The sequence below is a fragment of the Anas acuta genome, chromosome 13 (genome assembly GCF_963932015.1).
Source record: "Anas acuta chromosome 13, bAnaAcu1.1, whole genome shotgun sequence".
Taxonomy (NCBI): domain Eukaryota; kingdom Metazoa; phylum Chordata; class Aves; order Anseriformes; family Anatidae; genus Anas; species Anas acuta.
Genome location: NC_088991.1, coordinates 13276528 through 13304364, shown reverse-complemented (window position 1 = coordinate 13304364; position 27837 = coordinate 13276528). Strand labels below are relative to the sequence as shown.

At 47.5% G+C, this 27837-nt stretch overlaps 1 protein-coding gene across 9 annotated transcripts in view; it reads left to right on the top strand.

Annotated features, from left to right (window-relative positions):
* Positions 1 to 27837, top strand: part of MBNL3 (muscleblind like splicing regulator 3) — a 98812-nt gene that overhangs the window by 21141 nt on the left and 49834 nt on the right. For 6 of the 9 annotated variants that reach the window (XR_011101202.1, XR_011101201.1, XM_068697434.1 and 3 more), the window contains exon 2: positions 12579 to 13553. The exons of 2 other annotated variants lie outside the window; for them this stretch is intronic. Coding sequence is in view for 5 of the 7 variants with exons in the window: in XM_068697434.1 (XP_068553535.1) it covers positions 13380 to 13553 (174 nt within the window). In the remaining 2 variants the exon portion in view is untranslated. Of the gene's footprint in view, positions 1 to 12394; positions 12497 to 12578; positions 13554 to 27837 lie in introns of those variants that run through there. One more of the 9 variants, XM_068697435.1, reaches the window with a different exon arrangement.

Here is a 27837-nt window from a genome sequence, read left to right as displayed (position 1 = left end):
AGGAGCAGAAGAGACTTGCAGACAACGTACTGCTCGGAAGCATCGTGTTGGAGGACTTGTGTGCTGGGAGGCAAGTGCAGCCTCCCGTGACTGCCCATCAAAGAGCAGCGTCTTGCCTTCCCCGGGTTGTTTCTGTGATTCTGGTTCCAGTCTGCTGGGTTCTTCCACCTACATCTTTCTTCGGTATGAGTAGGAGACAAGCAGCTCTGGGCAGCACAGGAGGGCTGAGAGGGTGCTTTGCCCTTCATCCCGCACGCTTTGCCACCCTTTATTCCTTCCCTAGAGAGAATGACAAGGAGCAGAGCACAGATGCCGGCCTCTGGTTGCTTGGAGTCTGTTCCTGAAAGCCCCAATTCTCCCCAAACCGTACCCCTACCAGACAGGCTAGCCCTGGCTGTGCTCCTGTGAAGGTGAGGACCCTCAGAGTGCTCCTGCGCTTGGGCTCTGGTGATCCTGGCAGGGCAGCAGCAATGCGTGTGCTGTGCCTGTGTCAAGCCCCAGTCCTGTTTTTCCTGACCTGAACGCATGGAACAGCTTGTTCTCTATTGTCTGTTAACCCTTACAAAGGCGCTTAATCTTGTTCTCCTTTGTTCTGCATTGGTTGTGCTCGGCAGGGTCAGGTCCCTGCTTTTGGTTTAGGGGCAGAGCCTCGCTGAATAACTCCGTGCTCCGTGGGGCAGAGCCTGTGACGGAGTTAATTGCTGAGTGATGACGGCCCTCCCCTGCTGAAGATCTGCTCCCATGAGCTATTTAAGCCTCTGTTTCTTGTATCTCCATGCCAATCAGATTAGCCACTGCCAGGAAACAGACCGTGGCCTGCTTGCTCTTGAATGCACCCTTTTTCCTCCTTACCTGTTTATCCCAGTCAAGCCACTTCCCGCTCCACCTTCGTTCTTTTATTGAGTTTTGTTTCTTCCTTTTCATTTTCGGTCTCATTCTGGCTGTCTCTCCCTGAGGCTGTCTCGCTGCATTTTGACACCCAGCCTCAACGCTTAACAATAGACCAAATTCCGTTCCCTGCCGTGGTGCGGGATGCTCTGTTTGCAGCATGTTGGTGCTCTGTGCCCCTCTGCTCTGCCATGTTGTGCTTTCCTTGCTTTTCTCCTCAATGCTTATCCTGCTGTAACCTGGATTCCCCTTAACGTGCAGAAGTAGAGATCTCAAGTTCGCTGGAGCTACTGAAGGTGCTCATCTTTGCAGCAAAGAAAAAGGAAACGAGTCCAGGAGGGGAGAGCATTCTCTGCTCGTGTGGCTAAGAGCTGCTCAGCTGCAATCGATCCCTGTGGCTGTTGCTGCCCAAGCATCTGGGCATCACACTGCTCTTCTCCACGTTGGACTCTCCTGCTCTCTTGCTGCATATTTCAGGAAGAGCTTTGCTATTGCAAAAACAAACAAGCTCAACACCCCCCAGCCTCACAGGACCAAGCGTTCCAGCCTGGCCATGTGCGCTAAAGCAGGCCCATCCCCTGTCTCTTGCAAAGCCCCACCTTTATCCTTATTCTAAAAATAAAATGCAAGGACATTCCTTCCTAGTTACTCTGTTCTGTTGTTGTGACCTCATTAGACTTTCCCAATAGAAAAATTCATTGAACTCCTCCATTAGTGGTGAAAACAAACAAGACCATTAGACTTCCTCTGGAAAAAATGCATCTATATCACAGGGAATTGCAGGGAGCCAAATTTCCACAGCTGAGTTTGTGCTGTATGCATATGTTCCCTTGTATGCCTTTTGTAAACAAAGTTATCTTCACACTTAGAAGAATTTAAAACAATTTTTATCCTTTAGATCTGATTTGCCTCCCCAGTTTGAAATAAATAGCTTCTGTAATGTTATAAGGAGCAAAGTGGCTGCTACCTGGGGTTGCAAGAAAAGAGGCTTTTGTTTCTCCAGACCCCCAAGCTAAATATATTTTTGAGGCTTATGTATGTGCATGTACGTAGGAATGATAGCCAGGTGATGGATTGCTAAGCCACATCATAAATTCAGTTTGTCGGACACCTTTGATTACCTCCTCTGCACTCTGCCCGTAATCATTCTCCTTCAAACATCCTTCTAATGTTCTTAACAGCAGCCAATTAAAACAAAGACTCCTCTTGCCATCTATCCCCTCTTCCCTCTGCCATCACCCAAGCTTCTTCTCTTAGGGGAAGGAAATAAAAGCACTGATGGAGGTGCTGAGAGTGTGCTCAGGGTCTGGGGGGATATATACCTATTTAGTTTTCATCTGCTGCTTTTAAAGTCAGCTGGCAGGCACCAAACAAAGCAGGGGTGGGCGCCTGTGTGTCTGCGTTGCTGCTGACCCAAAGTAGCTGGGGGCTGCAGGGTGCTGGCAGGAAGGACAGGGCAGATAGAAGGCACCACTCATCTGGACATGGACCCTGGCTAGCTGGAGCCCACCTTCTGGTTCTGATTCAGTGGTTTCATATTAAGTCAGATGTTTTCTGGAAGACAAGAATGCCACAGGTGTTATGTGGGAACTTGGAAGTAATTCAGGTCACCAAGACTTCCATGGGGGAGAAGTTGGAGGCCATCACGGTGTGGATACAGGAAGGTGAGATAATTGAAGATCTGAGGACTTCAGCTGAAGTCCGTGACTCAGGCATCTTAGAGACAACGGAGGATGTTCAGTCACTGGAAAGTTGATTCATCTACCTGGCAATGAGATGAAGAGCAATGAATAATAGATTTTGGGGTGTGTGGAAGGCAAGAGAGGCCAACACACTAATTCTAAACAGCTTGGAAAGTGCCTCAAGGGTGACTTTGGCTTCTCCTTGCCTTTTTTCAGGGCTTAGCTCTGTTGGCTCCTCTCTGTGCAGCTCCCCAACCATTCCCTGTCCCATGAGAACACCAGGCGGGCAGCCCCTGGGCCCAAGCCAAGCAGGTGGCACTGGATGCCAGAAGTACACTTCCAAAACTGGCACCTAAACCTTCCACATGCCTCTCTGCTTGGCTCTTCCCCCACGTGTACTGCAGCAGTGCTTCCCTGCCATGCCAGCAGGGTGTTTATTGCTGTGCAAGCAAGACTGGAGCTGTTGGACATGCCTTTCATCCTGTTGCAGCCTGCTGGATTAATGGGGCAGGTGTGTGTGCATGCTTCCCCTCCTCCCTTTCTATATCCTGTTTCACGCTGTAATGGCCATGGGGTCCGAGAGATCCCTTCATCTAGTGCTTATACAGCCTTTACCGTAGGCATTTCTTAATGCCCAGTTGCTGTTCCTGGGTTTCATGTGCCAAACGTTGTGGAGGGGATAAGGAAGTAACAGCCTCCATTTGCAGAGAGGTTGAGCAACTTGTCCCATGTCACTTCTGGCACCCATGGCTGAGGTGGGGTTTGAGGCTCTGTCTCCAGAGTCTGGCACTTGCAGGCTAGAGCACCTATCCTGTGGCAACAGCAGGCGTGAAAATAATGCCTCTGGGGCTTGGGATGAGGCTGCTCTGGATTTTCACTAGCACATGGAAGTGTAAAGTAAGCTCTGAGCTGTTTGCTTTTCCTGGTTTCATATCAGTTGTTGTGTTTTTTTTTAATCCTGAAAGAAATTATCCTAATTATCTTGGATGCTCTTGTTACCTCTCTTTCCATTTCCTTCTGTCATTGCTTATTTGATTTGCTACCTGAAGATGCTGCTACAGGTTTGAGCTGAGGAATAATTCAAGGCTTTCCTTTTCCTGGGTCCTGAATTGTTTCACAAATGATTCTTTGGTACCTTTGTATGCTTTGTGCCCTTCTGTGTAGCTCAGAAGTGACAGGTACGTTCGTTATTGCGCATGACTCCTCATTTTATAACACATCATGTAATTCGGATGGACTTGAATGTAGTAGCATAAAGACTTTGGAGGCCTGCCCTGTGCGAAGGGGAAAATTACTGTCTGGCCCAGAGCAATGGCTTTGTGATGACTGCATTGTGTTCTGGTGCTCTGTGTTTGTACCAAACTGGTTCGCTGCCAGGTTACTTATGGCTTATCCAAGCGCTCAGTACAAAGAATGTTAAAAGAAAAACTATTTTTGTTTTCCGCAAATTCCTCCAGCTGGGAGAATTCAAACCGCTGCCCAAGTGGCTGTATCCTCCCTCTGCAGACCTGTTTTCACCAGGTAGGGCAGAACTAACGTGTTACTGTGTGAACCGACAGGGGTGTGTGCGTGTAAGAGCACATTTACTTTGAGGAGATGTGGCATGAGACCTGAAAGGGAAATGCCTCCCTGTTACTCCCCTGGAGGTGATGGCTTGCTTCTTGGAGAAAATCCATCTCCTGGAGCACCAGGCTTTGCATAATTGGCAAGTCCAGAGTGGGCTGGTCATAGCCATAACTGTGCTGACCCTGCAGCGTTTTTCCTCAGCTCTTTCTTGTGAGGAGGCCTCATCTCACTCCTGCAAGACCCGCTGCCCCCTCGGTGCTGCAGGTGTGCAAGTTGTTCCCCGTGGCTGTCCTCTGAGCCTGGGGAGGAGATTTGGTGGCTGTGCTGGGGAGCACGGTGCTGGTGCTCAGCAGGCCATCCCCTGGATTAGAGGGGAGCAGTGAGGATGTTTGAGGTGCAAGGACATGCATGTGGGCAGAGGCACCCATGGAGCACCAGACCTGCTGAGCCTGCCCCGTGCAGTAAGGCTGCTACCTTCCTGAAGCTCAAGGCCTTCTGTGCAGCGCTGTGAATGACCGAACCGGCCTCGTATTTCAGTACTTCTGCTGTTTGGTGGCATATATCGTCTGGCTCAAGGGCTACGGCCACGCTCGAAGCTTAGGAAAGGCTCGTGGGTCACTGTTGTGCCAGCAGAATCCCACAAAGGGCAATTCAGTGAAGGGATTCCTTCCCCTCAGCCATGTCCCTGTCGGCCTGCCCAAACACGCGCGGACACTTAGCTGATTGGCAAGGACCTTGGGGGTTTCTTGAGCACTGAGCAGGATAATCAGATAGATTGTGGGATACATCTGCTTGATCCTATTTCTTATGATTACGTGGTGGGGAACAAGCCTTAATGAGCCTTGGCCTTTCCTGTCTCCTCTGTAAATCTGTTTGACTCAATTGAGCTCTCTTTGTGTCAGACATCTCTCTTTGTGCTTGGAGATGGAAGCATCTACCTCTGAAGCTGGCTGTGCTTTGAGCTGGGGTGTGGATTAGCTGACCTCCAGAGATCCCTGCCAACTTTTTTTTTTTCCCTTTCTTTTTTTGTGTTTGCAGATGGTGTAATTGTGGTCCTAACCCCTTCCTAGCAGTGCTGGCAGCGGAGGGGATTTTAGCACCAGTTCACAGCAGCATCACAGCTGTTTCTGTGCAACAGAGGAAATGCTGCTTTTGGGTTAACCACCTTGCTCTAACATACTCCCTGGTCCCGGGAAGCTGCCTCCCATGTGCTGGAACGATGCTTGAGCAATGCTCCTGCTTCGCTGCCTGCTCAGCAGAGCATCCCTCGGGAAAATCCATACCTCACCTTGGGGTGCAGGCGGTCTCCATCACTCGTAGCAGAGAGCATCACAGTCCTGTCCTCCAACTGGTCCCAAATAAGCTGATAGTAGGAAATCAAAAGCCTGAAAGAACAGAGATGACTGTGGCGGTAGGGTTGTTAATTCTAACAATAAATCTGTTCAGCAAAGCAGGGAGAAGTTTCCTTTGAACCACTGTACCGCATGCTGCCCTGAAACACCCTATGGAAAGGCATTTGTTCTGCTAGGCACACGTGCAGGTCCAGTATAGTAGCTTCTCTCGCTTTGTTCAGAGGTAAACAAATAAAATGGATCCTTAAACTGTAATACATTTGTAATACCTTTTTGTCTTAGAATTTCCCAGCAGATAGTGGCAAATAGCTGTAAGCCTATTGCCCGTGGAAGCATTTAGGCGAAGAGCTAGTCCTGCAGGAGTGAAGGGGAGAGGTGTTCTTCGAACTTGAACTGGACAGGAGGTGGTGGAGGTTGATGATGAAGAAAAACAGAGTATGAGGATTTCAGGTGGCTGAGGGAGTAGGAGCTCCACGGGGAAGAATGATAGATTTCAGAAACAATCTTTTTTCCCAAATGTTTCATTAGATCTGGCAATTATTTTTCCTGTGATTGTTTGCTGCAGGTTTTAAATATGAAGAATTGCATGTGTGTAATGGAGGATAAAGTTCCCAAAGTTTATTTATATTTTTTCTCTGCACTGAAGCACTTCCCTCCCTCACAGTGCTTTATTTTATCTCGTGGGTTTTTTTTTTTTTCCTTCTCCCAGTAAGAGAAGTGCCTAGGTCATGCCAGAGCCATTATGAGCAGCGTGTAGCATCCAGAGGCGAGTGATGGATGATCCATTTTCCCGAGGACACCAGCACAAAGCTCTGTTGTCCCTGCAGAGCACCACGTCTGTCTTCTGGGGTGCCATAAATCCTTTAGCAAGGTGCTTCTTGGCAAGCTTTCCAAGACATGGGATGCAATATGTGCAACTGCAGCTGCTGAGGAGCGGGAGGATTTTCCTCATGCTGCTCTTTCCACAGAGGTCATGACTTGGGAACCCACACTTGGTAAAGTTACTCCAAGCCATAGACATGAGTGAGTGTGGGGCAACAGGGCTGAGTCGTTAGTGGCTCTTTGAGTGTGGTATTTACATGCCCAAGCATCCGGCTTTTGTGCACAGCCACTTCTGTCCTTGGTTTGTATCCTGTCAATGAGGCTTTTGCGCTGCAGCAGCATTGGGGGTGTTTTATTTGTGTGTGTGGTTTCTGGGTTTGTCTGTCCTTTTCTGAACAGACAGCAATGAGGGCTGAAGCTGACTCTTGGGCGCACAGTGTGATCCTTGGTGATTCATGGCCCCCTACATCTGCAATTAGGCCTTGAACAGAAACTTTCCATGCGTGGCCACAATAGAGAATCTGCTCTTTCTGTTTAACTGGTAGAAGGAAAAATGTCTTTTTTTTGTCTTTTTTACTAGCTATGAAGGTCTACCTTAAATTAAGTAAACTGTTCCCTGAGGGAGAAAGTGTCCAGGTACAGACTGTTCACAAAGGAAATATTCAAAGTGTCTACTGAGCTCCTAAAGTGTTTGCTTTAAAGTATAAGAGCCAGAGTGATAAATAGAATATTTTCTTATTTGAAAGTAAAAAATACCTCTTGCAGGTGGCAGAAAATACATGGACCTTCTTCAGGCTGTATCCTGCAGCCCGTTAGGTGCAGAGGCAAGGAGCAGAGCTGTCGGGAAGCCGGCCGCTTGCACAGATCCCTCTGTTCCTAGCACATGGAGTGTGCGGGCCCGGGGGTGGCACCCGGCCCACAGCCTACACGCTGCTGGCACTGGCACAGGAATTTGAGTCTACAGCAACTTGAATGCTGCTGATTTTTATGTGATGTAGGGTAAGAGCCCTGCTAATCTGAACCTCAGTAGTGGAGGATCCGTGATCCTTGATCTTACGGGGGTTATTTCTGTGGTACAACCTTGCCAGTTCCACTTGTGAACCACTCCCAAGAGAAGCAGAGCTGCTCTGTGGTCTTAGTCATGGCAGTGCCTCACTTGCCATGGGCTCTTGTGAGGCTCAAACTGAATTCCTCTGATGTCAGACAACTGAACTAATGCCATCGTGTTCCTGGCTTGGTAGGTCCTGAATGAAGATACGTGATTTTTTGTTTTTCCCCTCACTGATTGTGAAAGCTCCCTACGAATGTGGCTTACCTTTTGTCACGCATGACTGCCAATAAATGTACCAGTGCAGCACTCCCCAGCAAAACCTTGTCTTTGGCTGTGCCTTTTTGGTTCCTCTGAAGATCAAGATGCAGCTTCCCATGTCCTTCTTTATTACTGCTGGGAAAGTGGAGGAGAAAGAAAGAACTGGGGAAGATGCTCAGGCTTGGTTTTCTGTGGATATGCAAAAAATGCTGGTGGATGGAAGCAGTGTTCTGAAGGCCTTTGTTTCTCTTTCAGAACAAAATAGTTCAATGTGCTATTTTTATTGTTCCTGTTTCTCTTTGCCACGCAGTATTTCCAGGAACACAGCGTTTATTTGGAAGATATTTTTTGTCACTGAAATTGTGTCACTTCAGTCTGTGAAGGAGGGGTTTCACCATCCCGGCTTATCCAAGGAGGGAGGAGTGGGTGCACTAAGCTTTTCTGCACCCATCAGAGCGCAGTGAAACGCCGAGGTTACAGAACCATCTCTAGGTGCAAGGAATGAAGAGTGATGCTGTCATTTGGGCTGTCAGATGAATTTTGTTCTGAGGAAAAAGCCATAGGGGGGAAAAAAAAAGTTTTGCTGGCTGAAGAGCGGAGTTTATTGCTGCAGTGAAACAAGGTCTTTACCCATCCAGGCTGGCTTGTCACTGAAAGTTCAGACCAACGACTTGCAAAACTGCATGAAGTGTGCTGCTGTCTGGCAGCACAGAGCTGAGCTCAGACTCATGGGAACGTGTCCTTCATTCCTCCGGGAAATGCCGGAGGCTCATGTTGAGGAAAGGAGCATGGAGAGTGCTGGCTGCAGCAAAGAAAGAGCATCGCTGGAGCTTGGCTTTGAGAAAGCTCCAGTGCCCCCTCCCTGTCTGCCCTGGCTCCCTTCAGCTGAAGGGAGATAGCTGCCGTTCTCCCTCACCAGGACTGTCAGGTTGGATGAAAGCACTTCTGCTTCTCAGCTGAGCAGTCATGACCTGGAAATTGTTGAGGAACCATTAACATGCAACCCCACCTTGCTGCTTTTACTGAGTCATTTTTGTATTTCTGGAGGAGAAAAACAAACAAAACAAACAAAAAAAAAACACACACAGAAAAAAGGCGGGGGGACACGACTGACCCAGCTCCTTAAATAGCATCATTTATACATGGAAGCTGCTTGAATCCACCCTGTCACATGAATTACCATCTCTGAACTTGGCTGTCAGGAAGCATGCTCATGAGCTGACATCCATGGGGGGTGGCAGTGGAAGGGGATCGGTTTCATGGAAAGCAGGAGGAATTCAACGGTTCAGTGAATACACTTGTCCTCACGTTACCTCAAGCAGCGAGGGCATCTCGGTCCTGCCACAGGCAAGCTCTGCCGTGACCTTCGCTCATGACACTGCCCTTGTCCTGGTCCCTTCGGTAGCTGCAGGACTGGGTCTGATGTCTGGAGCAAGCCCCTGTCCTGCTTCATTTCAGGCAATTAGCGCCTGGCCCAGCAAGAGGCCCTGGAGCAGGGGCTTTAGGGTTATTGTTTCCTTAAAGGGATAAAAAAAACACTGGACTTTCTCTCTTTTGCTGCTTTTTTTTTTTTTTTCAGTTTTGCTGCTGCTACAGTTGCAACTAGATCAGTCCATCTGGTAGTGAAGGAGCTGAGCCCTGCCAGACAAATCTGGCTTGCTGAGCAGCAGCGCTGGGAAGGGTTCAAAAGGCAGCACCTACCCTTTGTTGTATTTCCTGCAAGCTAACGAAACCAGTGTTTTGTGGAGCTACTTTGTAACCTTGTTATGTTGGTTTTGGCATGGATGCTTTTATTCCTCCCGTTTGAAGTAAGTGGGAGAACAAAGTGACTAAAATGCCAATTCCAAAAACAGGGTAATGCGGAGTTGTAAAGATGTATCGTGGTGAGAATGGTTGCAATTGTTTGCTGCCAGGAGTTGAAACGCAGAGAAGTGAAACTTTAGAGCGTCAGGGGTGGGTTTCTGTCAGATGTTTTTATCTTCTGGCAGTCTGCATGGAGTCTCACTGCAGTGTTACGAAGCCTCTGTGTGATGTCAGCCTAGAAAGCACACGTTTTAGGCTTTCCCTTTGGCCACATGGAGAGGGAATTTGCAATAATCCAAACATTGACAGAACTGTATTTGTTGACTTGCAGAAAATCCTAGCTCGTACCCCTCTGGGCTGCGATCACATAAGCCTGAACACGATGACTTCTGTCTGCGCTTGCTGCTCTCCCAGCCTCAATAAACCTGGGGACCAGATTCATTTATTTAGGCCCCGATTCAGCAAAGCACTTAAGTACAGGCTTCAGCTCTCTCCTTTCCCGTCAGCCTGTCGTTGTGCTCGGAGTGAAGCGTGTGCTCTCCTGAGCCCGTAACAAGTGAGCGAGCTGGGGCAGCGTGCGCCTCGCCTGTGCTTTGCCCTTTGTCAAGCAGGCAGCAAAACTGATGCCCTGGTATTAACATAATTTATTTAGCTCCCCCAGTACAGGAGCCTTTGTGCTAGGGTCTGAGATGGGAGCCTGCCTGCCTGCAGAGAGGTGGGTGGTTCCCGTGGCACCGAGTATTCCTCGTGTCCTGCTCTGGCCTGTTGAGCACACCACTGTGCTCTTCTGCAGGGCATGGGGCAGGGGTCCCCTTTCTGTTTCTATCAGTAGAACATCAACAAGTATTTCTTCATTTTTTTTAATTTTTTTTTTATAATGGTTTTAAGAGAAAACATCAGTCGTGTCACGTGTATCTGAGTGTTTTGGTCTCTGTAGCTCAGCGTTTCCTGGGATTCACGTGATTTACCTTCCATTAACGTGCTTCTCTTCGTCGGGAGGATTCTCAGAACAGCTCACTGCATGCGAGTGCCTGTGAAGCCCGTGGGTGCACACGTGTGTTCCTGAGCTACATGGGCAGGCGACAGCAAGATGAACGTTTCCTTTGTTGTGGTCTTAGGGATTTCTCAAGGTGAAAGGGCTGGGAAGTGGCAGTTGCTCTGCTGCCTGTACACCTGGCCCTAGCTGTGTGAAGTTCAGACCCTCGCTTCCCCAGGAGTGTGAAGGTGCAGAACAGGCAGCTCGTCCACAAGATTTCAGTCTGCTCGGAACAGCTCCTGAGAGCATTCCTTCTAATCCCCACCCATATTTGACCTGTTCTAGCTCGTTTTGAAGAGCTGCACCCAGCCTGTCCCTAGCTCTCTGCAGAAAGGTTTCTGCGCAGCTTTTCCTGCGTACTGAGCTCATTTGAACTGGGAGCCCAGACATCAGCAAGTGGGATTCATGTGTAGATTTGCCCCACTCGCAAAATCAGAATTGATTGAGAGCATCTCTGTTTCTTACGAAACCCAGAAGACATGAGCGTGGCTAGATACGTTTTTTTTTTTTCTTTTGCTTTGAAGTTTAAAACATGCCTAGCAAATCTGATCTTTGCAGTCTGTTCCCCACCTGATGTGCAAAAATGCAGAGGTCTTTCCAGAAGCATGGGTTTGCTGAATCTTTGTGCTGAAGGTGCCATCCTGAACGTAGAAATCTGGCCAGTTTCTGTTATGAACTTGGCTTCAATTAGCCTAGAAAATACTTGTAATGTAGGTTTAGCAAATGTTGTTTTTAATGTGAAATAATTCAATCCATGAATCAAACAGCCTCCCTGCCCCACCCCCTGCAGCTGATGACAGCATCTTCCCACACTCCTTCCTTGGTAGCATTGTTTGACTGTTCCAGCTCCAGTAGGTTTCAGTTACCAATCAGCGTAATTGCAATAACACACCAATAATAAGAGGAATTTAAGCTTCCTTTTCTTGTAGTTGAAGGCTCTTGTGCAGAAGTTTGAAGTCTTAATAGCAGTCACACGAGCAACATGCTGCACCCATTAAGTGTCTGCAAGAGGGAATGGCAGCACTTTAGAATGATAAAGGGCTGGATTTGGGGGACTCAGAAACAGCCCAATCCTATCAGATGGTGTTGGTACATGAAATATGAGAATGGAAAACTCTAAGGATGGCTTAACATTTTAGTGGATGCCAAGGACGCCCTGAACAGGGATGTTCTGGGAATTGCTTGCAAGTTGCTGGGACTGGAGTAATTAGAGTTGTCTTCAGTCTCACAGAAAAGCACGGCTGTGAGCAACGAGTTAATATTTTCCCCTTGCGCATGGCTCAGGTTTCCCCGTCAGGTTTGCTATGTGTTTTTGCAGGTTCCAAATTTGTGAATCGGTAGTTTGTGCTCAGGTGACATCCCAGACCGCTGCTGCAGCCAGCAATGGGTTAAGCACAACACCTTAGAGCAGTTGGAGGGCTGAGCTGTGGCAGCTCCTTCTGCTTTGTATACAAGAGAGCCACCGGCTGCTCTTCCTGCCAGCACGCTTCCTACAGAAGGGGGAAGGAGGGGGGAAGATTAATGGAAAAAATACACATATCAAGAAAGACCCAACAGCGAAATACCCCTCCTTTGTCTGGAAGGGCTGCCCGCTGGTGCCGCTCCTGGCCAGCTGCCTGCTGGTGGAGGCTCGCAGGCAGTTGTGGGGTTGCAGCCACGGGTGTCGGGGTGTGGGGTGCCCAGTGGGGTCGCAGGGTGGGTGTGTGGGTGTGCGGGTGGTGGCACAGCGGGGCTGGCAGCAGCCGGCGGTGCCCAATGCCCGACGCCGAGCTGCGTCCCCGGTAGTGCCGGAGGCCGGCGGCGTCAGAGCGAGGCATTTTCTGTGCAGTGGGCACAAAAATGAACGTCTGCCAGAAGAGATCGATGTGAAACATTCTCTTTTATTGGGTGGCTGCCCAGCCCTTCTGCTGCAACAGTAAATCCAATTGGTTGCTTCCTCCTACCATGCGCAGCTTCATGTGGGAAATGCCCTTTTTATCTACAATGGCTGACTGCACTGTGCCGCACTGTCAGTGTCTGGGGAGCCCCTCTCCAGCGAGTACGGCTGCTGCTCACAGCTCGAGTTCGGAAAGGGGGCGATTGTCTTGTTGTAGCTGATTCTATTTCTCTTTTTCCTGCAGGTTGCTGAAAAGTGCCTTTCCTGAAGCCACCGCTGCTTGGATTTCTGTCTAGGGCTGCCTCTCTCTTCCCCCTTTGCCCCCCTTTCTTTTTAATTTGGCGTTGCTTGCAGTTCATACCCTGACGGCAACTCATCCATCCTCTTCCTTTTTTTTTTTTTTTTTTTTTGCTCCCCATTTACACACAGTTTGCTCAGCCATTTTTCTTCCCCGAGTATGTAGCAAATATTTTAAAAAAGGAAAAAAAAAAAATCTAACATCCTTCTGCTTGTTTTGATGCTCGTGAACCATAATTTTTAGAAGCAAGAAAAAGAAGGAAAAAAAAAAAGTTTTCCCCCTAAGGACCGAGACCATTCCACAAACTGAAGTGCTGCCAGCAGCATATGCTTTTTGCAAGAATAATTGAAACCATTAACTGGAGAGCACAGAATTCTTTTGAAAGTCTGCCAGTTATTTTCAAGTAACTTAGGCAGTGGCACAAAATATAACACTTATATTTTAACTTCTACAATTGCACTTTTAGGAGCTGGCCTCTAATTTGATTTTCAGTTATTCTGATAAGATTTCTATTTTATGATTGGCTTTATGTTTAATTCTTGTTTAAACAAACACGATTTGACTTAAATGAAAACCTAAGTGCTGATGAATAGGAGTTCTACCAAAGCAACAAGTTAGTTATTTCTTCACATTTAACTTGAATTCACTTTTTTACCCTTTTTTTAAAAAAAAAGAAAAAAAAGATCAGCAGTAAATATTGCCCTAAAGAAGGGTGTGATTGCTTGCATTTTAATTTTTGTTTTTAATATGGCTGTAAACGTTTCCCTGGTTCGTGATACAAAATGGCTGACATTAGAAGTGTGTCGAGAGTTTCAGAGAGGTACTTGTTCTCGGTCTGATGCAGAGTGCAAGTTCGCCCACCCGTCACGGAGTTGCCATGTGGAAAATGGTCGAGTTATTGCCTGCTTTGACTCCCTAAAGGTGAGGACTGTCTAACACATGCATTACCTAAGCTCACTTGCTTTCCTTCTCTTCTGAATCACTCGGCGTGCTGGGGTATGAGATATACAGAACAACTGGTTTTTGTTCCGTTTCTGCGGAGAGGTTGCTGTTGGTGTGGGATGTAACTCCCAAAATCTAGGTTAGGCAGGAGTCTGCTTTTCCTTTGTTCAGTCTCATTCAAAAATTGAAAGTTTCAGACAGCTTTTTGTTTAGAAATCATAGTGATAGTAGAAATAAGTGATGGGGGGGAGACTCTGCAGCAGTTCTGTTTTGATTGAGTCTGACATCAGGTGCAATTGTGTGAAGTGTCAGAGATCACAGGGGGAGAGAGAAAGAAAAAGAGGATTTTATCCAGAGCATTTTCTGATTTCTACTTCAGGTCTGATACAGCTCTCACTGAAATGGAGAATTCATGTGGGCAGCAAATGCAACTGAAATGAGAAAAGTAGAGAACTGAAACCCAGTGCTTTAATTTGTGTCCAGAGCACATTGGCTATGTATTCAGTGCAGGGATCTGAAATGTGCTTTTAATGAGCAGAAATAAAAGCAGCATTTTAAGATAATGAATCAGCTTTACATGTATTTCCTGGAGACGGAGTTGCAGTTGCACTCTACCACCGTCCTGTAGATGAGGAACAGGCAAAATATTTGGAGAGTGGTGTTCACAGGGAAAAAATGGTTGTTGGGAAAATGCATTCTGCAAGGGATATAAAAACACAATTGTTCTGCTAGTATTGTCTAAGTTAGAGCTGAGCCTTTTTGCTAGTGATCATCTTTGTAAAGTCAATTTTGCAGGGAGTAAATGGTTTTTGGTTGCTTGTTGCTGTCAGAGTTCCAGGGGTAACTTTCGAAACTTCTGAAATAGTCAGATTCTGAGTTAGGGTGGGTTGACAGGGGACGTGAGCATCTCTGGGTCACTTCACTGGAGGTCTCTGGAAAGGAACTTTTTTTTTTTTTTCCTCTCTTCTGAAAGTGGGGCCCCTCAAAGGTGTTTTAACTAGGATGATAAAAACCTTGAGATGTCATGGATAAGTGATTGCTTTCGAGAACTCTTGACATTGTGTTTAATGTTTTGATTTGAGTAATTAACCTGTTTGAATATCTAAAAGGAATCTGGTAAATTTTATAAGCTGAAAAGTTTTCACTTGAACTTCAACTGTTGCTTGAAAAGCTTTGGGTTTATTTTTATGAGCACAATGACTAACAGAACTGGTGGAATTATGTATGTGCAGGTTCAGACCAGGACTGGATCTGGTCTAACATGGGCTTACCCATTTTATTACTGTTTGTGGCTTCTTCATATTTTCGCTTCTGTTCCCTTTTACCAAGAAGTTCAAGCTTCCTATTTGCATTTGGTTTTGCTCTTTTTAATCTGAGCGTATACAATGACTTAGTTGTACAGTGACTTTCAAATGTTCATTTACATTGCTGGCCTGCTGACAGTAAGAGACAGAAATATTCTTTATCAGAGGGGGGGGGAAGTAATGTTCTTTATGCCCTTGAAACTTCTTGAATTGTAGCCAGTGGCAGTGCAGATATTTTGAATGAAGAGATTAATATGTTTACGTTTTATAGCATTCATTTGTGAACTGAAAGGAGTGCTGTAATGCCATGTAAGATTACCATGTCTTTTGCAGCACCTGCCCAATGCTTGCAGCTTTCTGAGGGGGGCATCCACTGAGGGGGCAGCCACCCCTCTTGGCACTGAGCTACTCTGACAGCAGTGCCCAGTGCGTGACGATTCCCCGTGTGCCCTGGTTGCAGCACAGTGTTTGTAACGTGCCCAGGCTCTCTGTGCTGGGCCTTCCTCTTCCTCTGCACAGCTCAGGCTGTGGGATGTGCAGGACACGTGTATTCACAGCACAGGTTCAAATCCCTGCTGCTGGCAAGAGCATGCACTTCTGCTGCATCAGCACTGAGGAATGTGATGGGGAACACCATGTTGAAAAAGGGGAAAAAAAAAAAAAGTGTTGGCTCTATTGGTATGGTCTTCTACAGCTCAGCTTGTTTCCTCTGTAACTGGCTGTTAATAATGTTCTCATTGCAGTTTTCTCCTGACACAGTAGCAGATGCCCAATATGTGCTAGTTATGTGGCCTGAATTTTCATGGGAACAGGTTTTCCAGATTTTTCAGGCTTCCGATAGCCCTGCGGAGGGCCAGCAGCTCTGCCTCCCAGGAATTACAGCTGGCAGAGAGCAGACTGTTCAGCACGTGGCCAGGGGTTGGGGGGGGCTAGTTCTGCACCCCTCTCCTCACCCAAGGAGTGATCCACAGCCCTTCCTTCCCCAGCCCCACAGCTCCTCTGTGTAACCCCATGGGTCCAGGTGCTCTTGTTGGGCAGAGCCTGGTTCTGCCATCCCCTGAAGGGTGCAGCTCCCAACGCTGCTTTCCCAGCCGTCGGGGCAGGCTAACAAGGGTGGGTAGGTGGATGTGTGAGCGCACACCGCACATTTCCCAGCGGAGATAACCGCCCTGGTGACTAACCACCCGAACAATAGCCTTTCTGTTCTTGGGCCTTGTGAGCCCAGCTCCAGCCCTGTTTGCAATGGTATCGAGGGGCTTGTGGTCATAACAGTGGCCTCCCTTACCGGTGGCAAGGGCAGCGTTACGCACACGTCCAGAACTGTAACCACCTCTGCTGTCTGGGTGCGTGACTATTCTCTGTCAGTGGCTGCGATGTGTAGAAGTTCATCTTTGTCTTTCACCATGCTGCTGCCTGCAGGGGGGGAGGTTGTCAGTCCTCCAGCCCACCCTAGGCTTGGCCCAGCGTTGTACTGAGGTCCCCCTGTTAACGCTGTTGCATTCTCAGACCTGTTACAGGGAGGTTTTCCCTGCCCGTCCTGTGCACATCTTTGTGTGCTCAATTGCTCTTCCCCTCTGACAGCTGTTAAACACCAACCCTCTCCTCTCCGGCGGAGGGCTTTATGACTGCTTAGTGCTCTTTTCATCTTTTCACGCCCTGCATTAGCCGAACATCTGTGTTGCTTTATTGGAGACAGGATATAAGATGCTTGCTGCTAATAAGTTTTCCCGTTGTCTTGCAGTCGCCCAGGGCTTTGTTCAGAGGTTGCTTATCTGCATCCATTGTGTAGTGCTGTTGCTTGTTTTTTCTCACAGACCTCTTAAGCCTGAACAATGCGTTCATACAGGAACTTCTGATAACCCAGCATACAATGGTTTCACCTCGCTGGTCAGGTCACGCACAGCATCTATGCGCTTGCTGCACCTTTTTTGTTTTTTCCTTCCCCAGCCTCACGCAGCAGTTCTGCTCCTGTCACAGTGGTAAGAGCAGCAGTGCTTCCAGAAGTAGTCAGAATGCTTTGGTGTCTGTTGGCTCACATGTGAGGGTGTGCTACCTGTAAGCACGTAAAAAAAAAAAAAAAAAAAGAAAAAAAAAAGATGACTCTTGGTGAGGTAATGCAGGGGCTTCATCAATGCTGCGGTGGGATTCACCAGCATACACTCTGTAGGAGTGATGTGTAGTTGTGAAAAGCTTTGGTCACGAAATATTTGGGTCTTGATTAGGTTGTAAGTGCAGGGCTGGATCTTGTTGTCCTGGAACTGTGGTTCTTCGAAGGGGGAGTTTGCACATTTGTAGGCAACAGAAGGAACCTTTCTCAAGCAGATTGATACGAAATTTAAAAATAGTTCCTGTGAGAAAGCTGTTCACAGATTTGAATGAGATGCCAAGAGATCTCTCACTCTCTACTCATGCTTCCCCCCCTCATTAGTCTTTAGGAACAGTGTTATTAATTTGCCTGAATGGAAGGACAAGTCTGCCCTGCTTGCTGAGGGGCAGCTGAGGGGTACCCAGTCCAGCTGCAGCCATGCCAGCCCTGTTCCAGAGGGGACCACAGAGGCAGGTGGGCAGTGGCCAAAGCCCTGCGGTACCCCCTGGGCAGGTCCCACAAGGACACTCGGATATTACTTAACAGTGCCACGGAAGAAGATGTGGTTTTTGTGAGGTGCCCTTCACGTGCAGGGATGTCAGTACAGACAACAGCAGGCTCATTTCAGAACAACGCCATCAGCTCATCCTTTCCCAGAGGGACCTCGCCACCACCTCCCCCCCCAGCTGCTAGTTGGTGAGGTGGTGTGAAGTCCGTTATGTTTCACTAAGGAACGTTTGTTTAAGAAGCTATAAAGTAGAAAATAACATTTGAGCAAAGGAGAAGACTGTACTGTCATCGCTGTAAACTGAGATGCCCTTTGTGTTCATTCATCAGCTTTTCTCCCAGGCTCGGTATGCCCTGGCCCATGCATAGCTGGTGTTTTTTTATAAGGGTCAGGACATGGTTTGCTGGCTCATGGCAATTCCTACAAAGGCTTGTCGTGGCACTGTGGTGGGCTGTCTGCGAGTGCTCATAGAGTCATTAACCTTCCTATTCAGATGGGATCAGGCAGCCGCGGTATGAGTCTGTCTGATTCTTAATTCACCAGCCAGCAAATTGTTAGTTGTATTCTTCAGTTTCTAAGGATGTCAGGAAGAAAAAGAAAAAAAAAAAAAGTTCACTTGAAACACAAATTGATAAGCAGTAAGCTGATAGAGAGAGCATTAGTAGACAGCAAGGAGGTATTTAAAGAATATGTGGGTAATACACGCCAGGTGTTCAAAGAAGCTTTAATTTATTTTGCTCATAGTTTGGGTATCTGCATTGTGACCTCATGGTTTAAAAAAATACAAGCCTAACTTTGTGTTTTCTTTTTTTATTTTGTTTGAATTTGTTTTATAAATAGGTGTTTCCATATGCAAATTAAAGTTTTGAAGAGCACTTCAAAAGACAAAAGATAGTGAGGTGAAAATTTTAGGGTTATGAATTTTGACTTTAGGAGATCAGATTTAAAAATACTCATAAAGCTACTAGGTGTTTCAATGAAATTCTAAAGAAAAGTTATCTGTGAACATGCATAAAATCAGTAATGTAGTTTTATTTAAATCCTCTGTTCTCTAAAAGAGGTCACTGTCTGGTAATCGTATTCAAAGTCCCACAGCAACCTGAAAAGCTGACTGTGTTTAGGCCTGACACCAGAGTACCTGAGGTTGTTCCTTACAGGTTTCATGCTGATTTGTACTTGTTTTTTGCCGACTTCATCAGAACTATTTCTGATTGTTACTGATTTGCAGTCAAATCTTTTCAACTTAAATAAACTACAAACTGGCAAACAACTGAAAACACCCACTAAACTTAGCATATGGTTACACTCTTACAGAGGAAGAAAGAAAACAAAGCCATAGAGATATTTTTGGAGAGACCCTGACTATATCTGAGCTCAACATAATGAAGGTGCAAATAAGTCAGGTGAACAACTTCAAGCCAAGTTACCTGTGTGAGAAACCTTTCCTTCCCATCAGTTAAGTCACTTACCTGCATAGTGACAGCTTTTGATAAGACATTTGCAGGAGCATGCTGTTGACAGTCAATGTCTCGTCTGGATGATTGCAAGTCTTATGGCACGCTTTAAGTTTATTTTTTTCTAGTGAATCAAATAGCTGGAAAAGGGAGAAATGTATTTAGACTAAGTTTTTATTTATAGGAACTGTTGTGAATGCATTTCTCTCAAAATAGTCACTTCTGTGTGAAGTACCACTCTGGTTTTGACAGCAGAACCTGACAGGTGTGTGCTGGTGAATCTGGCTTTGGTGGTTTAAAAGGATGCTGTCTTGAGCTGTCCTCTTGCTGCTCTGTCATAGGTTGAACATCTGAGATGAAATCCCCTTGGTTCTGGCTTTTTGTTAAGGTGCTGGATGGGGAACTTAAAGCAACTGGAAACAGACCTGTGTTACCTGCTGACTCTGCAGAACAGTAACAGACAGCAACGGGCAGGAAGGTATTATTCACTGCAGCTATTTGCAAAGATGTAAGGCAGAGCCTTTGGCAGGAATCTCTTTTCTGTGCTTTATAGCAAGAAGGTGATTTTGAGGCATACTGTAGAGGGAGAAGGGTTAGCCCTGTCCTTATCTCCACTGGGTCCTTCTGCAGCTGAGCAGCCTCAGCAGGGAATGCTTTATCTTGGCCTTTATGTTTCCAAGGATATGTGGCTTGTAAAAACCCGGTGTTGTTCAAGGATAACATGACAAAGACAAGATGTCCATAGATTTTCTTGTGCGTAGTCTAGTTTTGGTGCTATGCTGGAGCAGTGCTCCCTTCTTAGCTCATCGCTAGAAGCTCCGAGGAAATATTGGGAGTACCAAGTAGCTCTGGTGGAAACTGAGAAGTGAGACCCCATCCCAGAGTAGAGGGCTTCTTTGGGATTCCTGGAGATTCACACTTTCTTAACTGATAAGGTTTGGGCAACTTCTTCCTGAAAGTATTGGTCCTGGTATGCCAAATTGGCCTGAATGGCCTCACCCTCCTATACCTGTGGAGGATAGATTTTGGGTGCTTGCTTTGCAGTGGGTGCTGGGCAAGCTTGGTGTTATGCTGGGATTTAACTCATCAGGGAGATGCCGAGCAGATCTGTGTATGGCAGTGTATGGTTGCCTGAATTCGGGGTGCTGTTCTCACGTGTGGTGTCCTTGGGTCAGGTTCAGAGAGTCTGGCAGAGGTGCGAGTGCAGACTTGCACTTGAGGGCTGGGCCCCTGAGGTGGTCTTGGTGCAAGAAGCCACACAAGACCTCTGTAGTTTTCTTTTAGGTACGTGATTTTTTTTTTCCTAACTTTTCCTTGGGAGAGTTTCTCAGATGTGTTTGCATTTTCCCTAGAACACGTTGGATAGCAGAGCTGTGGCCACAAACTTGTTCTGAGACCACACTTTGGAGGCCAGCCTGTTAGGGGAGACAGGCCAAGCAAATTCAACAGCAGGATTTTCCTGCCAACCTCTCCTCTCCTCATCAGCCAGCCCTGGCAATGCAGGGCCTCTGCTGCTGTCTGCAGTTCAAAATGTCCCGATCTTGTCCCCGTGGCGTGAGCAAACCACCATCCCAAAAGGATAAAGCCAGCAGCATTTACATTATTAATATCAGCCAAGAGTAACCTTGGTTTTCTGGTTGGGAAGATGATGGTAAAGTGCTGACTGCTGCTCACAGTTGCCTAAAAAAGCAGGAGAGAAATTCTTTTGGGATGTGACTCTAAACCCTTCTGAGTTACGGCGTCCGCTTAAGCACATACATTTTGAAACCTTTTATGGGCATATTGCAGTGTTGCATGGGCCATGGCATGCCATCTCCTGCTCCTGAGTCTTACTTCCCTTTTTTAAGGGCAAAGCCCTCCAGACTGATGTTCCAGTTATGTGAAATACTGAAGTCTGACTTTAAGCAGTTTAGAATTACTGTGGAAAGCAAAGGACTCCTTGTGCTGAAGTGAGCTGTTGAATCAGGTTTTGAGAGAGGGAAAGCCCTTATCAGCCCTTATCCAAGGGGAAGAACTGCCTGTAGTTTCCTCTCTTACCTTTGGTTTTCCAGTTCAGGAGAGCTTTCTTCACACATGCTCACAGTCCTGCCAGCTCTGCTCGGATGTGCAAGCACAAGCTCAGTGCCTGTGACCCAGTGCAAATGCAATGCCGTGCTTGGCAAGCCCCAGGGGTTGTCTCTGCACTGAAAGGAGTGAGATGGGGCTCTAAAACCTAGCTGGCAAGTTCTAGCAGCTTTTACATTTACCCTTGTGTGTCTGTGAGTCAGAGCCAGGAGCTGGCCAAGGGAGTGCAGAGGGGTTGGTTGTGCCTAAAGTGAGCTCTGGCACCCCGGTGTCCACTGTAATGTAACCTGCAGCATCGCCGGATCCACATGGGGAAGGAAGTTCAAGCCTTCCTTCGTCTAGCCCAGATCCATAACAGTAGCTGGTGCTGGGATTCACATAGATGTCCCAAACCTGCAAGTCCCTACCCTAGTGGGGGTTGGGGCAAATGGGATCCTTGTAAATGTGGAGCCATGCTTGGGCATGGTGTCCCGCCTTGCTGCTTCGTCAGCAAATCTACCCAGCTATTTCTCTTGATTGCATTAGCCAGATGAAGCTGGCTGCAGGGAAGAGAGTGGAAGATTCCTTCAAGGAGAATGACACTGAACGAGCACATGGAGTTGGTGGATTTCTTCAGTAGTGTAGCATCAGTTTGATGTAATCCCTTTGCTGACAATTGCATTCTGCTGCTTGGTTCACTCATCTGAAAGACGGTGCAGTAATGTGTATTTATGTAATTGAGCTGTTAGGAAGCTTTCAAACAAATACAAACAAGATATGCCAGGTTTTCTGGAGAGCCCATAGTCTGACATCTCCCACAGAACATTTAAATAAGTGGTTAGATTTCCAAGTGAGGAGCTGAGCTCTTTGAAAACCTGCCCCTATAAATATTGTTAAGCTGGTATTAAATAAATGAATTTGAGGCACTTGGGTGAATGTTGCCCCCATACAAGCACAGTTTTATTTATGGCTTATTAATGTTGTTTTATTGCTGTTCTTAAAACTGCAGAGAACCATGCAGTGACCACTAGTCCCATTTAGTCTCTCCTACTGTGTCAAACGATGGCCTTTTGATTAAAGGAAAAACCAAGGATTTGGAAAAACAGCCTTCAAAGCCTTGCTATGATGCAGCCTGCCTTAAAAGTGTTGCAATGCCAGTCTCTGTGCCTAATTGCACTTCTTGACCTCTCAGAAGCAGTACAAAGAAAATGCCTTAGACTGAGTGGAGTTGAGCTACTGTAGTAACGAGACCCTGGGTGTCTTAGATGTCCTGACTGAGTAAGCATTTCAAAACCTGACTCTGTCTAAATGAATAGCTATCAAATGTGGTTAGTTCTGCAAACAAGACTGCCTGTTACTGAAAGCCCTCTCTCCTGGAACAGAAGGGGAAACATTCTGCTTAACTCTAGCTAACGTGTTAAGGTGGTAAAATATTTCTATTGTCCATGCGATATAAAGTACATGGCACAAAAGGAGTGGTGATCTGTGCTCGCGGGAGCCTTGGCACTTCTGACATCTGACTCTGAACATCTGCTCAGTGTCTGGCCTTGGTGTTGGCTTTCAGTGCCTTGGTTACTCTGTCCCCGCCATCAGAAGAGTTGGAGGCTGTGATTCTGGACTGCTGGATGTTAACCTCTAGGTGTATTTTCACTTCTGTCTGAAGCTGGCACCTTGGTGTGGCTCTGTGCTGTTTCCTGTGTTATGCTTGAGCTCCAAGCTGGAAAGCTGGGATCCAGAAGTGCCTTTCTATAGCACATAGTTTAAAACTGTGGGGAAGGTACATACTCCTGAAGGAGAAAATGGGCCTGCTGAGAAATGAGTGTACTCAAACCGAGAGCACTTGCAATTCCCAAAGTTTGTAGTGAAATGTTATAGCAGATGGCCCGCTTACAACGTGGGATATTATTAGAACCATGATCAGTGCTAATAAGGTCATTGACAGTGGGGGAGGAGGTCGGTGTCTGACCTTGTTTGCAAGGTGGCAGCCTGCGCTCTAGGGGACAAGTTTTTCTCTTGCAGGAGTAGAATGTGAATACATGAAACAGGCTACTTCTGCATGCCTTAATGTGGCTGCAGAGGAGACAGAAACACCCTTTGCCCAGCCCTGCACAACTGCTGTGGGGACACTGCTTGCTGTGACCCTTGGCTGAGGTGAGCTCGCAAAGAAAGCACCCTTAAAAAGTGGAGACAAATTCTGCTTACAGTAACAGTCCCAAGAATGGGAGCCCAGGATTAGGTTAGCTGGTTCTAGAGAATTAGTATGTCATCAGAGGCATTGCCTGGTTCCCTGCTAACTGGTTAGTGGTGTGCACTGAATTTTGTCATGCCTCTGCGCCCAGCACTCCCTCTGGGTGGGTCTGCATGGATCAAGTCTTCCTTTTCTAGGCACAGCCTCTCCATGTCAGCGAGTGCTGCTCCTCAGTGCATGGGGGAATTGGATCATCTCGTAGCAGAGAGAAGGGAAAAGTAGCTCAGGCTTAGAAATATTGCGACTTGAGCCTCCTGAACCTTCTCTGAGCCCAGCTGGAGAGTCGAGTCCCCATTTGGGGTTAGCAAGGCTTAGCTGCCACTGGGATGGCTGGAGAGGGCTGGTGTGCATCACTGCTAGACAGGAAGGTTTGAGGGAAAAGGCTGCTCTCATCCTCCCAGCTCCTCAGCGAAGCAGTGTCTTTTAAATGGATCAACTTGAGGCAGGCTTACCTGGACTCTATATTAACACGTTTGCTTCTAGCTGGTCTCTTCTAAACTAGGTGTCAAAGTAAACCATGACAGACAGGAGTTTGGGGATCAGCTGGGTTGTGTTAGTGATGCCCTTCTCCCTGCCCAGCAGTACGTACACCAGGCTCTGATGAGGGTTTAAGCCCTTGGCCCAGATGGTGATGCTTTAACTCTGTCTCCTTGCTTCTGCTTTGAATGTGCAGGTAGCTGCTGTGGTCAGATCTGTGTGTTTATGGAGAGAAAACAGCTCTGCCCTGCCTGCATGGCCCCACTGCATCGAGGGGCTGCAGGGACAGCACGTGAAGTACCCGTCTGCTTTTGCTGGGGTCAGGATTTGGCCAGGGCAGTGCAGCCACAGGAGGGTTGCAGTTAGCCTGCCTGAGAGCACAGCCTCTATGTGACGGGGGTTCCTAAGTCCTTATTATCCGCATGGGCACGGCTGGCGCTGGGAACAATCACATGGAGATTAGGTCCTTAAAGAGCCCCTGCCACAACTGAGCAAAGTTTGAAAACAAAACCTCAGCGTGTAATCTCAACTGCACCGGCTGATCCTGCTGACCGGTGTTGTCCTCCCATTGCTGGTAGTTACCGCAGGATCAGAGCGTGAGTTGAGCTTGCTTTCTGACCATTAAGTTCAGCCTGATCGTGCATGCTCCGTTTGTGCAGCACCGTGCCACGTGTGGTACTGGGGCTCCGCTCCTGGGGGTCCCTTTTTGTGGCACTGTGGGTACAGAGTGCTGGCTGGGCTCTGAGTTTGGCAGGAGGAAGCAAGAGCCTTGCTGGGGGAGGCATTTCAGCCTATGCAGAAATGCTTGAGTAGCCCAGACAGCAAGGAAGTGAAAGCAGGAAATGGAGATGAACCTTCAAGGAGGGCTTGCAGAGTCACGCAGATATGACAGAGGTGACTCTCAGAGGTTTGAGGTCAACTGTAGGAAGTAAAGTGCTTTACTCCCTGTGAGGGAATCTTGTTGCATAAAATTGTGGATTTCTGAGGCACAGGCTTGTCTTCTGATGCAGTGTTGCTTCTTCCCAAACTCTGGAGTGGCAGGTGTTAAAAATGCATCTGGCGCTTTTTGCAGGAGTCCTCCCAAATCTCACTCCCGTGTCACAAGACTTGCAGCCTTATTCCAATGCCTAGCTTCTCCTCCTTTCTGCTCTGTATCCTCCTCCCCTCCGGGTTTATTTGTCCCCGAGCCCTCCTGCAGCTCCGATGCCCTCTCCACCCCTGTCATTAGATGGTGGTGTCAGTGGGGACTGAACGAGGCAACCTGGGCAGTCTCCTCAGCCTCTCCCTCCTCCTGTTGCTTCTGTGGTCACTTTTTAGTTCAGTGCACCTGGTACACTTGCAGATAAGCAGTAATCATCACAGTTACCTCCCTGCAGACTTCGGCTCCCTGCTGTGTCAGTCATGTTGCCTGTAAAGCCCCCGTTGCATTCTGAGGTGTAGGAGCTGGAACAAGGCGAGCAGGCTGAGTGACTCAGAGGTGCTCAGAGCTGGGGAGCTGTCAGCTTGATGAAAGTAGGCCAGAGATGTCTGAAACGTTCATGGGGCCGGGAGAGGTGGATGGCAGGGGGGGGAATAGCTCCCGGGAGCTCCTGGGGCTAGCACATGGGGTGGGAAGGCTGGGCACAGGCACGCCAGCCTGAGTGGCACGGGCTGGCTGCCCACCATGCTGTAGCAGGGGGCGGATTATCCAGCACTGCCTCCCCACCAGCTCTGTGTCACACTTCTGTCACCGGAGCCCACTCAAACGTTTGGTTTGTGAGCCACGGTTTGGAGCCTTTAGGAAAAAAGTGCCTCGGGGGCTGAGAGGCAAATGGATGGGGTTGCTTTCAGCTGGCGATGCGGAGGTGGGGAGAGCACCGTGTCTATTGCTGGGAGGTAGGAGCTCAGCACCCAGGGCCACGTGGCTGCAGCTCTGCAGCTGCAGCGAGGAGAGGCTCATCTGGAGGCTCGCTTCCAAGTGAATTGTCTGCCTGAGTTAGCAAGTCTTTGAGGAGGGAGCGCAGAAGTGGTCTCCTGCAGAGCCTGCGAGCACAACTTGCAGGCTGAATTCAATTGCCTGGATGTGAAATGCAATGGAGTCAGTCCTCCTGCGAGTCTCAGCAGAATCGTAACTGGATGCTTTCCCCCCCTTGCTGTCACACGGCCTCATGGTTATGGAGGATCAGTAATTTGGAGATGATTCATAAAGAATGGTAGCAAGCAGTCCTACATTGTAGCTTCCTACAGTGCAGAGAGACATGGCAGAGAAGGGGGCTCTTCATGTGGCAGATCTGTGGTGTGACTGAGGCTGCTCCCAGCAATAGTGTTGTTTTTTCCACCAAGTCTTGTGTATTGAGACTGTGAAAACTCTTCAGGCAAAGACCGTCTTGTTCTGTGTTTGGGTAGTATTCAGAGCAGGACCCAGAGCTGTCTCATCGATGAGTGTTTGTATTCCTACAGACAAAAATCCCCTGTTGTGGCCTTGTGTGATGTAGCGCAGAGTGGATTAAAAGGATTTTGATTGCTGTTGTTTTTGTGTTTTTCTGTGTGGGTTTTTTGGAGAGCCCAAGGTAATGTAAAATCTTTAGAAGCATTTACGCAGAACAGAGCTTACATTAGCTAGGATAAAAACACCAATGTAAATGATTTTTGGTGTCTTGTTTTCTTAGAGTTGGCACAAATCGACTTAAAGCATCCTCTGAGCGTAACCCTGTCAGGAGTAGCCCAGCAAGATAAAAAGTTTTAGTGCTATTCTTTAAATACTCCTCCTTTGTATCAGAGGTACTTACAGAAAAGTTTGCATGGGATTTCTGCCCAGGCTCTATCATAAGTCCATCTATCAGTTTAAACGAGTGAGAGCGTTTTTTCCAGCCGGGTGTTCACTGACGTAGGCACCGGTTGTGCTGCATTCCAGACTCGCTAATGACACTGGAGCTTCTTTGCAGCAGCTACTCCTCTCACGTGGCCAGCGAGGCTGCAGATGTCCTCAGGAAAGGTCACGCTGCCTTGCAGAAAAATCTTTCCTCACCCCATACGCTATGGGCCCGTCTTGCTTAAACACAAATTAATGTTTGCATCACAGCTGACTCTCATCCTGGCTCTACGTGATCAGGGCAGTGAAAGGTCTTTTTCTTGCTGTCCTTTTAAGAGAGGATTGTGCTGTGTCTGAAGGTCTCTCTTGTCGGTGGCAGCAGCAGAATACATGAGGTCGGGTGTCTGCCAGCTTATGTAAGGAAGTCATATTGTCAAGATAGCTTTTAAAGGCTGTTTTCTATTAGAAAGCGAATCTTTGCATTCCTTTGTGTCTGCAAAAGGCTGAATGGCAGGCAGGCTGTATTGTATGGGTGACTGGGACGAGGATAAGCAGCTCAGAGTGGAAGTTGAGGGCAGGAGTTTGGAAATTAGAGTGGTAATATGGAAAGGACAGAAAAAAAACCACAGTAATTTAATCAGTTTGCTTTTTGCGACTGAAGCCTGAATAAACAAGTGTGTGCACATGGACGTGCTTTAGTTCCTTCCACCTCCCTCAGCTTTTATGCTGTTGAACCCAAATACCTGAATCTGGCAGCTACTAAAAACAAACTCCAAAAAACAAAGGGAATGAAATGAAAGCTCTGGTCAGTTCCATTTCTGTTGGTCTGCTGAGATGGACAGACAGACACACACACATGTCACGTTCCCCTCTTTACTGTTCTGTTACTGAGCAGTGTTATTCTGGGCTTGTACTAGTGCCACTCAGAAGAGAATTTAGGTCAGGATTTCTGGCAGGGCAGAAGTTGCATCCTGCAGGAGAAAGTGGATACATCCCCAGAATAAGGCTGTACAACCTTTTCATCGTCCTGTCCTACAGCTCTTGTTACATGAGAGGGAACAGATCTAATCAGCAGCTACATGAAATTAACCTTTCAGCGTCTGAAATTGTTTTCTATAAAATGCCTTATTAGTTAATCCCCATTCCTGGCATTGTTTGGAGAAAACAGACGTTACTAGATTTTGGGGGTCTTTGGGCAGTATATTGCCATAGCTGCTCTGATTTCCGGGTCTGTAGGTCAGCATTGCAGCCTCCATTTGGCTTCTGTTCTGGGAAGGGTTTATTATTTGACGGTGCTCAAGGAGCAAGGCTGTGGATCTGCTTTGGCTCAGCAGGGTTAGGGAGCCTGAATT